This window comes from Ursus arctos, unplaced genomic scaffold (genome assembly GCF_023065955.2).
Source record: "Ursus arctos isolate Adak ecotype North America unplaced genomic scaffold, UrsArc2.0 scaffold_7, whole genome shotgun sequence".
Lineage (NCBI taxonomy): Eukaryota > Metazoa > Chordata > Mammalia > Carnivora > Ursidae > Ursus > Ursus arctos.
In genome coordinates this window covers 43017337-43029712 of record NW_026623089.1, presented here as the reverse complement: position 1 = coordinate 43029712, position 12376 = coordinate 43017337, and the positions used below count along the sequence as shown (strand labels likewise).

Here is a 12376-nt window from a genome sequence, read left to right as displayed (position 1 = left end):
GCTAGAACTAATTATCCCTCAGCCCAGCCCGGTGAATGCAGGCATTGGGAGACCTGGCATGGACACGAAAGCCTGGGAAGCAGTGCAGTCTCTGGGACAGTGGTCATGAGAGCCTCTGGGCTAGATGCTTGGGCAAGCGTCCAGGCCCTGGGAGGGGCGTGGGCTCCGGGACAGATCCAGAACTTGAACTAAGGTAGAGGCCGTCTTGGAAACTGAGCCTCTGGGGCAGTTCCTGCTCTCAGAAGTGTGGGGAAAGTACCTAGTTGCTTGCAAGAGCCATACTGAGAAAGAACAGGAAGGTACAGCCAAACCTGAAGGTACTGGAAGTGACCCCCATCCTGTGGGAGTGAGGCTGGGCCAAGTTCTACTGCATTAGGGAATGGTGGGGGCCAAGGGGCTGCCTGCCCAGCTGGGACGGGCCTGACCTATAAGCTGGCACAATTTTAAGCCTCCAGCTGAAGAGCCGGGAGGCAGGGGTTTCAGCTTAGAGAGGCTTTCCCACTTCTGGGCCCCCCCAAAATGGATGGATAATCAACAGATGTGTCTGCAGATATGCCTCCGGGAAACCTGCGGGACAGTGTGTGTTTTTTCCTACAGTTGAGGTCAGACTTTCTAACTATATGAAATAACATGGTACTTTCCAGTCTGACAGCCTTGGGTCCGAATCCTGGTTCTGCCGCTTATGTGTGACTTTGGGCATGAAACTAAGCCTCCCTGGGCCTCACTTCCCACATCAATACATGGTGTAAAAAAACAAAATCATTGCTATGAAGATGACGAGGGCTAATCTGTGTAAAGCACTTAGCAGCAGCTTTGTATCTGCTGATAGAAGCCCAGGAGACAGCTGCTGTTCTTAGATGTACGAGAAGACGTCTGAGGATGTCTGCAGGCTAGAGCACCATATCCTGGAGGAGAGGACTCCGGCTCGTGCTGACCTTCAGGATGTCTCCGCCCACCGATAGGCCCGGGAGCCTCCGGGAGCCTCTCCTCTGCATGAGGAGAGGTGAGGGGAGTGGACTGGGAGGGAGGGGGAGGAGGGCAGGGCCGACGCCCCAGCTCAGGACTGGAGCAGCCCTGGAGGCTGTGTTGGAAAATCTACACCCAAAGGAGTCAGGAACTGAGGAGACTGTCCCTAAGAGAACCTGTGGGACTCGGTACGGAGCAGCTGTCCCTCAGAGTCCAGCTGGCAAAATGTGGCAAAAGCTGGGCCACAGCCAGAACCTCCCGCTTCTCTGAGGCCTTCTGCAATGCTGCTACTGGGACGGCTGGAAGCTTCGAGAGAAGCCAGGGTCAGCCCACCTAGTACGGATGTTGGCATCTGTTAGCAGGCAGGGATGCCTCTCTGACAGTCCTCAAGGGCCCTGGCCATGGGAGGAAGGACAGGGAGAGAGGATGCCATGTGAGGACTGAGGCTGCCACAGTCCACGTGGACACGGCGAGGGTCCTCAGGAGATTCACAGAAATAACATGGGGGGGGGGTGCTGTGAGCTTTGGTGTAGTTTCCAGGATGAAGTGGTAATGGCTTAAACCACCATAAATTGACCCATAAAGTAAGCGACTTCATTTTGCAGCAACAGGCTGATGATGTTGGGACGTGACTTCATGAAATTGTGCAAATGCACGTTTTTAGCTGAATGAGGTTCCGTCATTTATTTACTAATCAATAACACACTCAGTTGTTCTTTTAGCACCTGTTCTGAGCATACTGTCTGTGCCAGACCCTCTTCCAGGTGTTAGGTCTACAGGCTCCAACAAGCCCGAAGGAAGGAAGAAAAAAGAAAAAGGACAAAACCCCTCCCTCAGGTTGACAATGGCAGGCAGACGCGTGGGGCCAGCAAAGGCTTCATTCCAAAAACAAGTAGCTCTGCTTACAAACGTCTCCTGAACCAAAGGCACTCGCCTTAAAATTACTTGGTCTAAGCTCTAAATAGATAAGATTCCCAAGAGCATGACAAGTGAGTCTGAAACTATAGCATCTTTTTTTAAAAAATACGATTTATTTATTTGGGGTGGGGGAAGGGCAGAGCAGCGGGAGAAGGAGAGAAGCAGACTCCCTGCTGAGCGCAGAGCCCGATCCAGGGCTGGATCTCAGGACCCTGAGATCATGACCTGAGCCAAAATCAACGGACTAAGCCACCCAGGTGTCCCTGAAACTGTAGCAACTTTGAAACATTAATTAAACTGAATGTGAAGGAGTATTAGGAGAGATATTATATTATCTATAACGTGCCAGACATTGTCAGAGCTTTACATGTGAAATCTCAGTTATCATCAGGAAAATCCTATGAGGTGGGTAGTATTATTATCCTCATTTTACAAATGAGGAAATTGAGGCACAGAACAATAGAGTAATTTGCCCAATGCCACAAAGCCAGTAAGAAGCAAAGCCAGAACTTAAGCCCAGGAAGCTGGGTTCCCGGGTTCCTGAGTTCCAGAGCCTATGCTCTTAACCCCTGCTGTCACATTGTTTATCGAGCTGGAGAATGTGCATCTTTATCCTAGAATTTTTTTCTTAAAGAGCAATCTAAGGGTCTTAAAATAATCAGATTCCCAGAAATCCTCTCTAGACCGTGTTCCCTCTCCCTGAATTTCCAGGTTCTTAGACGCAGCTGAATGCTGCCCCTGCTTGCTGACAAATTCCTGATTCTCATTGCTGTATGACACATGTCCTCCATGGCCCTTTCCCCCTTCCTGTCGCCGCTGTCCCATGCCCACCACGAAGCTTTCTTTGCCAGAAGTAGAGGCCTGAACATCCACTCCTGCCTTCATGGTAGCCCCAGGCCACTTCACAATTGCTGTCCCCGCCACCACCCGTGGATAGCCTCCGATCCTACGGAGGAAAACACACAGGGGCCGATAGACGCTTGCCTTGCACTGACCACGTTTCTTCAGAGTGTATCATGGGAAATTTCTCATGAACAAATTCTCTACCGCATTACATGCATGTATGTGTTGTTTATATACATATAACTATATGTATATACGATTTTAACATATATGTTCTTAGGTGTGATAATGTCTCTGTAGCTATGTTTTTTGAGGCCTTGGAGGACGTGATACATGAAATGGGCCTGGAAGGATGAGTAGGAATTGGTGAAGAAGGTGGGAAGGAGGGAGGAAATATTTCTAGGAATGTCGCAGGGAGACCAGCTTACAATCAACAGTCTGCAGGGAATTTTCCTGCAGCCCATGAGAAGCTGCAGAAACACAGCTGTGGGTTTAAATCCTGAGAAAGATCACCAGCGGCAGGTCTGCCTAGAAGGACAATGGGGTTCTCTGGGGTTCATGGGGAAGCCTCCCCTCCATGTGCACCCAGATAAGAGGAGACAGTCACCTCTCAGGGGTTTAATAGGAGAGCTTGAAACATTTAATAGGGGAAGAGAGTGGGGGTTATGGCCTCATTTATGTAATAAACACTTGTGCTCAGTGCTGAGACGCTAAGGACACAGGGCTAGACAAATAAGCCTGAAGCTCAGAATCGCATGAGACTAGGTGGGAATCAGGATTCCATAGCACTCCCCATCGTAGATGATAATAATAATGATTATATAGATTATATAGATTCTGTTCCTTCTGACTATGGCCCTTGCAACTCTCCTTTCTAGCAATCACTGGAGCGTAAGCCCTGGGCTGCAGCCAATCTCCTTTTCTCAGTGCTGATGGCACATCAGGCTCTCAGGAGCACCAAGGACTTTTCATGGGGACACCAGCCTCTCATTGCCCCACTGCGCAGCTCTTGGGAACATCAAACGTAGGTGACTCATTGGGGAAGAATAATACTTTCTGAAGGAGACCCAAGAATACTGCAGAGCAGACATTTAGAGGGAACAATGGAATGAGAGCCTCTCTCGGGCGCTGGCCCTGCCGTCGGCTAGATGGGTGATGTTGCACACGTCACCGTAACTCACTGGGCATCAGCCCTTTGGCTGTAGAAAGGAGTAGAATTCTACCTTTCTCCAACGGGATAGCACATGTGCCACGTTCTATGTAATTGTTACAGGGCTATATATATATATGGAAAGAGTAACATTTATTGATTTCCAGCCACCATGTATAATAAGATAATTAATTGGACAGGTCAAAGCTCCACAGGCATCCCTTCCATGAAGAATTGTGTCTTCTTGATCATTGTGTCAAGGTCAGTGCCTGGAACAGAGTAAGCACTCAATAAATAGTGTTGAATAAATGGGTCAAGCCAAGTTGAGATGCCACAGAGGGTCGGTTTAGGGACTAAAGGCCCATGCTCCATATCCCCCTCCCCACCATGTCCAGCCTGAGCTGTTCAGCCCCAGTCTTCCTCTCTGTCTTTATCCTCATCCCCTTCAGCATCTCTGGGGCCCAGGCCATCCTCACAGACAGCTATGTTCTCTCTGTAGGCACAGTCCCGGTGCTGCGGCGCTGCTTGGGGGCACCTGGGGGTCTTCCTGCGCTGAGGACAGCAGTGCAGCCCCCACTCCCTGCAGCAGTGGGGAGCCTGGGCTGCCCACACATAGGCGCCCACAGGCACCGCAAGCAGCACAGCACACAGGACCACTGTGACGTGCAGCAGGCGCTCCCGTGCCTCCAGCTCGCCGTGGTCTCTGCCCGTCACAAAGACCACACACCGGCCCCTGCGTGCGGGCTGGCCCTCCAGGCTGAGACACGCCTCATATTTCGTGCCGGGAAGGAGGTCCTCTACGGTGTATGTGTTGATTCCGGGGCCGATGTGCACCACCTCCTTCCTGAGCGTTTCATCCGATGCAAGGTAGAGGGTGAACCATTTCTCTTCCGCGGCATCCGCCACTGCCAACCACTCCAGCAAAATCCCATGCACCGTCTGCTTGACGACCCGCAGGTCAACATAGGCATTGCCATCGGAAGGGAAAGAGAGAGCATGGGGTGCAGGCAGGGCCTGGGCGGGCTGGACGTGGAGGGAGATGACGAGGGTGCTCCTGCCAATGGAGTTGGAGGCCACACAGGTGTAATTGCCTCTGTCTACCAGGTGGGCGGCAGGTATGACCAGTTCCGACAGAGCAGTATCTTCTGCAGTAGACGACGTCAACACTGGGTGGAGAGAGAGCGACACAGCTCTGATAAACACGTCTCTGATAGAAAGCTGGACAGTGTTCAGCAATGCCAGTTATTTTTTTTTAAGCTGAAAGTGATCATTTGTTAAGCGTGTGGTTGGTGCCCGGTATTTGCCTCTCAGCAACCCTGTAAGGTAAGCACCCAGTTTTATACATAAGAAGTTGAGGGTTGGAATGATTAAGCAATTTGCCCATAGTGAGAGATGTTCAGAGGCAGTGACTGATCTGGAACCTCATTCTTCTGCCTATAAAGACCCCACTTCCAACTTCACTAGCTGCTCCCACCAAACCACCACCGGAAGCCTTGCTGTGCTAACAGCATGGTTTTGGGGAGATCCCTTGCAACTGTGTGATATTGTGAGCTTCAAGAATTGCCTTTTTGGGGTGCCTGGGTGTCTCCGTCAGTTAAGCATCCTACTCTTGGTTTCAGCTCAGGCCATGATCACGGGGTCGTGAGATAGAGCCCCGTGTTGGGCTCCACACTCAGCAGGGAGTCTGCTTCTCCCCCCTCTCTCCTTCTCCCCGTGCCCCTCCCCCATTTGTGCTCTCTCTTTCTCTCTAAAATAAAAAAAATAAATCTTAAAAAAATATTTAAAAGAATTGCCTTTTTATCTCCCAGATATAGAGAGGCTCAGAGCCTGGAGCCAAATGCCTAGATTCTATCCCTTGCTAAGTATATGGTCTTGGACCAGTTGCTTAGATTCTCTTGGCTTCAATTTCCTCATTAGTAAAATGGGATGATAATAGTACTCATTCCCTAAGTTTGATAGTAAGTGTTCAGTGTGAGCTGTTGTTATTACTGAGAGAATTATGTATAACACGGTACCAAAGAAACTGGCTACAGAGCATTAAAAAAACATGTGCATGCATCTCACTGTTCTTCAAGATGCTACAACAATAAATCCTACATTTCTCCTTCACTGGTATTTAATCTCAACCCAATAAGATGTGATTAAAATGATGGGGGAAAAGTCAACAGTTCAGTTCATTAGGTATTTTTAAGTCTCCCAGCGGTTTGTCACTATGCATAACAAATATATGGGTAACTGACTATATTTCTCAAGTTTTACTCCAATTTCTAGTTGTTTTCTAGACAACTTTAAGATATCCCAAAGGAGGTCATCCCTGGCCTTGTGATGTGTCCCAACCCTTCAGGGTAGCATTAAAGGTGATTCCAGCTGAGGTATGAAAACAGAGCATAGAGTTTCAGGACATGAGAGGCAGGTTTGAATCCCAGTGGTGGGTCCCATGGAGGTCACTTCCTCGCCCAGGGTCCCAGTATTACAACTTCAAGCCAATAAGGTCTGAACAACACAGTGGTGGGAAGTGTAAAATTCAGTCAATATCTAGGAATTCCCAACCTATCCCAATGGTAAGAATTACATGGGAAGGAGGAGGGAAGAAGAGGGAACACTTGTTAATATACATTATTCTCAGGCCCTCCCCTGGACACAGGGAATCTGAATCTCCAGGGCAGGGGCCTGGAAATCTTATTTCGAACAAGTACCCCAAATGAGTCTGCTCCAGGAATTTTAGGAAATAAGTAATAGATAACATCTAGAATCAGTCCTAGTAAGAAATTCTATGATTTAAAAATACATGGTATAGTATTTTGCATCTAGAAGACTCTCAAAGAACATATTTGTTCACATAGAATTTTATAATATTTATACACTATATCAAGTCAACTCCAATATATATATTCACATATGGATACACACACACACACACACACACACACACACACACACACATCCCATAGGGATCTGTATGCAACCATTTAAAATCATGCCAATAGTGGAACACTATCTTGGAAACTTTCCTGCTGTGGTGGGTGTAATTCAGGCCCATCCCAATCTTACCCGCACCCTTACTTCACCACTGATCCAATTTAGAACCTCCCTACTGAGGGTAGGGTTGCTGTAAGACCTCACTATTCCCCCAGAAACACTGAGACGTGCCTGTGGCTTACCATTGAATTCCCTCCACATGCTCAGGGGATAAGTCCATGCAATGGTTGGTGAAGGGCTGGCCCGTGCCAGGCATCTCAGGGTCACATTCTGTCCCATCTGGATGGTGACACTGGCACTGGGGGTTGAGATCTGTGGCTTCATGCAAGCACTGAGCTCAGTTTCATGAAAAAGCTGCCCTGCCTTGGAGAGAGGGCGTCGGCATATCAGGTAGGAATTCACCAGGATGACCGGGATGCTGATGGACTTTACAAATTGGACAAGTCCCCGTAGGCGACAGTCACATAGCCAAGGGTTGTTATGCAGCGCCAGCACCATGCTGGAGAGAATCTTGGCTCCACAGCCAGGCTGCTGGTGTTTCTGGTAGGCCAGCCAGTTCAAGAAGACACTCTTGGATACAACTGTAAGTCTGTTGGAGGATAGATCAAGGTAGGTCAGGTTGACCAAAAACTGAAGAGCTAGCTCAGGGAGCACATCAATCCTGTTGTGTTTGAGATCCAAGACTCTCAGGAGAGGAGTGGCTTGAAATGCTGTCCATGGTACTGAACAGAGTTTGTTCCCCTCCAGTCTCAGCTCTTTCAGTTCTGACAGGTGTTCCAGGGCTCCTAGGTGTATTACAGTGACATTGTTAAAATTAAGCCAAAGGTATTCCAACGTGCTCATGTTGATGAAGGACCCTCGGGGCAGTTCAAATAAGGGTGAATTTTCAATTCTCAACAGCTTTAACTCTTCAGGATGGTTCTTTGGGATCTTTCCCAAAGAGAGAGACATGCATTGCAGAGCCCTGTACAAGAAACCACAAAAGCGCAAAAGCTTTAAGATGAACATGGGAGAGGGGGGTGACGCACCTGGGTGGCTCAGTCAGTTAAGCGACTGACTCTTGGTTACCCTCAGGTCATGATCTGAGGGTCCTGAGATCGAGCCACGCATTGATTTCCCAGCTCAGCAGGGAGTCTACCTCACCTCTCTCTCTCCTTCTACCCCTCCCCTCACTCACGCATGCTTTCTCACACACACACTCTCTCTCTCTCTTCCTAAAATAAATACATATATCTTTCAAAATAGATGAACATCAGGGAAGTGAGAACAGGTTTATTCTGGCATTAAATGTATGAATTAAAAGAAAAAATAGATATTATTCACATGAAATAAAAGAGACCCATTTTGGTAAAAGTGCACAGTTCTCCAAAGTTCAGCACTAACTAGAGATTTTGTTGATTTCCTGCCAAATCTAGGCCTGTTCCCACTCCACATCATCCCCAAAGAAAGCCCATCCCCTACAACCCCCTGGCATCCTGTCAGCACAGCGCACCTGCCGAAACTGTCCTCTGAGCAGGTACATCCTGGCAGACAGGATGGTTGAGCTGCATGTGAATCCAGAAAGACCAGAACTAGCAGGAAATAATGAGAAACTGAAGCCATATTCCTCTGTAAGGAACTACCTTGCAAGTTTCGAATAAGTATAGTCCAAGCTTCCGAGTGGCAAATCCTATTATTGGTAATCCATGGTGATGTAGGTCAGCACAGTAGTGGCAAAGCCCCTGGATGCTCTGAGTTCTGTTATGGCCCAGATCACAAGCTCAGTAAGAACTCATGAAGAGGGAGATATGTCTCTTAACTAAGATCACAAAATTCACCCTTTGTCTGATTCTTAAGTCTGGAAAGCAAACTCTAAGCCAGTTGTCCTATTCAGCACTCGTACTGCCTTCCTTCAGTTTCTTACAAAATGATCTGAGAAACAAGCAGGTAATACTACTGTGAGCACTGTGGTTCCGGTTATCTGGCCAGAATTCATCTCATTCTTCATCCATTACAATTGACTCCTGAAAGCTCGAATTTTCAACCACTCTCTAGAAGTTAATGCAGATGGTGGGTGACAAAGATGTGACCACTCCCATCACTGGCTTTCTCCCCACACCTCATGTGATGGATTCATTCCTATACTGCATTAAGACAGCTGCCTCTGCCACATGGATGAGCAAAGTCAGAGAAGCATCATAGTGCAGAGGTTAAGCCACAAGACTGCATTTTCTGATTAAGCAAAAGTGTGTTTCTTATCCTGGATATCACAACTTTCCCTGAATGCTGTGTATTTCGCATGATAAAAATGAGAGACTTATGTTTTAAGGTGAGATATATGTGATTTTGGATACTTGCTCTGCCACTCCTTAATCATTCAACAAATAATTATTGGCCATCTGCACACACTTTCTAGGTGCAAGGGAATTCACTGGTGGGAAAAACTTTTTAGACCCTGTGCCATGGAGTCTTCTCTCTAGCTGATGCTTCCTTGTCTTGAGATCTTTGGAAGGTCACTTAACCTCCATGAGTCTCAGTTTCTCCTCTGCAAAGTGAGGAAATTAATAAATGCTTCATAGTGTTTCTAGGAAACTTTGAGGCTGTATAAAATAAAGTACCTAGCATACAGTAGTTATGTTAATTCCCTTCCCACACCAACAGACTCTTGAGGAGCAGCATAGTCTACTTCCTTATTACTTGGGGTACTTCCTGGTGAACATTGACATTCCATGAGTTCCCCTAAGACTCATGATATACATTATACCCTACAAAAGGCCTCAAGGAAGAAAATCCGCTTAGTAGTTAACCAGTGATGGGGGAAATGGGTCACCAACTAAGCTGATTACACTCCAGGCTTGCCATCCAAGCCAGATATATTTGTTCGAGTTTCTTTTCTAGATCCACAATCTGGCTAGATCTCTGAAGTCCTCTCAAGGTAAAAATCAAAACAAAGAGAGTGCAATGGGTGCAAAGCTTGTGCTAGACATGGAGATGTGCAGTCTAGACCCCCTTCAAGGAATGGGTCTGTGCTCAGCTGCAAAGATTGCTTGCATGAGATCATGCCCTTCCCAAAGCAACCCATATACAACAATTGAGGGTGAAGAAGGCCCAAGGGCCCAGTGGGTTTGGCCTGATTGGGAGCTACTCTGATCTCACTCCAGAGACTTCCACCAGGTTGGCCAAGATTTTGTCAAGCTTGCTTTTTGGAAAAAAATGTGATTCAAATGACTGCATCACAACCCACTAGTGAATTCTTTTCTCACCTCAAAATATAAGGACCTAAAGAGATCTCCATCCCCCACAATTTCTTCTCTGTTCATCCCATGCTAACCTCTTCCAATGAATCCAGCTGAACCTAATCTTCCATAAGTTTGCTGAAAGCTTGAGAAAACATCCACTGGCATGTCATCTCTGGAATTATGCAGGCCTCTTCTGCACTGCTCCTTCTCCTCTTCTGACCCCCTCATCTTCTGGTTTTCTTATTTGGCATATGGGCACAGGGGTGTAGCTGTGTTGTCAATTAAGGCAAGAGACCGGGACAATTTAAGCTGGGTTATGTCATTTACCTTGAATAACTAGGTGGTGTCCCTAAACTCAAGAGATTTAACAACAAGGAGAAGGGGTTTGAGAATATGACACCCCCATTTCCCTTCCTGCAGGATGTTTTCAGGGAACTTGGTTCTTAGAGTTATTGGTAGAGATAGTCGTCAGAGAGGGGGGTCACTCTGTTTATGAAACAATTAGATATAACTAACTTCTTGCTGGTGGTTCTCTGGCTAGTCTTAATAGAAGCTTAATAAGACAGTTTTCTATCTATTCGATCGGAAAATGCTACCCCAATGTCAGTAGAGCTTTGGGATGGCTCAGGCAGAGAAATAGGCGACATATCAAGAAGCAGACATGCTGTCTTCCCTCTTGCTCAAGCTGGTGCTCTTCCCTCACTCCTCCCTCTGCTGCCAACCATATCTGAGATGTCTTCCTGGCTACCCATGCTCTGTGGCATGCCTGTGATAGACACACAGATGACTACATTCCCAAGCTCTCTTAAAATAGGCAGGCTGGTGACTAATAGGTGACTAATATTCTGGCTAATGAAATGTTAGAGGAAATAATGTTTTAAAAGTCCCTATGTGATTCTCCAGTTTCTCTTTCCCCTTGTTACAGCAATTGTTGATATTCCAGATGGTGGAGTCTTCATCAGCCTGGGTCCCTGAGTGAATAAATGGAGCAGAGCCCTCCCTCCATCCACACTTCCCCACAGACTCAAGACCTCTGTAAAAGCAGAGATAAATCTTTCTATGTTAAGCCACCAAAATGGAATAATTGGTAGCATAACATCAGCCTAACCTATCCTGACTACAATGCCTTTGCAATCAAATAACATGGTCAAGTACTTTTAAGTTTATTTTTGTCTCTACTAGATTATATGATAGTTAAAACAAAAATTTCAGCTCTAGGACCTCTAAACACACTGTTAACTGAGTCCCTTGAGTGATAGCCTAATTTCAGTAGCCTACATCCACTTTCCAGGATACAATTTCTGTTACTTGCCTTTTGTACCCTACAATCTACATGTGTAACTTGAGTTAAGTGACATGGGACATACCCTCTCCCTAGGTCAAAAGGAATATAACCATGTTGCAGTCAGAAAAAGACACGACGGAGATGCCACAATTTTAATCAACATCCAAACAAGGCTTCCAAGGACAGCATGCTGTAGGATCACCGTGGTGCAGGCTGGTTTTCATCACTGGGAGACCAGAAATTATTTTCCCTGGACTCTAAGCAGGTTTTCAGGGGCCAACTTATACTAACCAGACTCATATACCAAAAGACCAATATATAAACCAGACATCATTTTATTTTTTCACAATGGGAATTCATTTTTTCCAGTTACATGAATATTCATTCATGAGCATAATCCAGGATGATTCTTCTCTACAAGAGCAAACAAGGGAAAAGAGAACACACAAAAGAAGACTGACAGGTGGGTATTAGGATGCTGACCATCTTGGGGGTCATTCCATCAAGACCACCAAAGTAGGTCTTAATGAATCATTGAAAAGTTTGAACTCTCTCTCAGACACACACATACACACACACACACACTCACATGAATTTGGATAAATACTAACAAATTCTTGCTATCAATTCTTAAATTTTCTTTAAACAAGGTTTAATAAAACTGACTGGATGTTAGTTGTCTTTGGGCCAATAATTGCTCAATCTTGTTTGGCTCTGTCAATAATCTATTGCACTTATATTTGTTCTAATTTGGGGAGTGCCCATCAATCTCATACATCAAACAATCAGAATTGAGGCTTGGGTCTCAACAGCAGAAATACCTTGATAAATCTACATCAGAGTTTGGAAAACTATAGCCTGGGACCCAAATCTAGCCTGCCACCTGTTTTTGTAAATAACATTTTATTGGAATACATCCATGCCCATTAACTTATATATTGTCTACTGCTGCTTTCACATTCCATCATAGGAGTTGAGTAGTAGTGACAGAGCCTACAATATTTACAATCTGATTTT

General features: G+C 46.3%; 1 protein-coding gene across 1 annotated transcript; it reads right to left on the bottom strand.

Annotated features, from left to right (window-relative positions):
• Positions 1 to 4282: 4282 nt before the first annotated feature.
• LRIT2 (leucine rich repeat, Ig-like and transmembrane domains 2) lies at positions 4283 to 8458 on the bottom strand. Its single transcript, XM_026503987.2, has 3 exons — positions 8349 to 8458; positions 7039 to 7820; positions 4283 to 5043 (listed from the first exon to the last, which is right to left on the bottom strand). The coding sequence occupies exons 1-3, from the start codon at positions 8456 to 8458 to the stop codon at positions 4283 to 4285; spliced, it is 1653 nt and encodes a 550-aa protein (XP_026359772.2).
• Between the last annotated feature and the right edge of the window lie 3918 nt (positions 8459 to 12376).

What these genes read in the sequence shown, in the direction of transcription:
- LRIT2 (XM_026503987.2), bottom strand. Translation starts at nt 8,458, where the DNA reads ATGGCTTCAGTTTCTCATTATTTCCTGCTAGTTCTGGTCTTTCTGGAT. An exon ending in TCAGAGGACAGTTTCGGCAG is followed by an intron (nt 7,821 to 8,348) that starts GTGCGCTGTGCT and finishes TTTCTTGTACAG; the next exon opens with GGCTCTGCAATGCATGTCTC. An exon ending in CATGTGGAGGGAATTCAATG is followed by an intron (nt 5,044 to 7,038) that starts GTAAGCCACAGG and finishes CTCTCCACCCAG; the next exon opens with TGTTGACGTCGTCTACTGCA.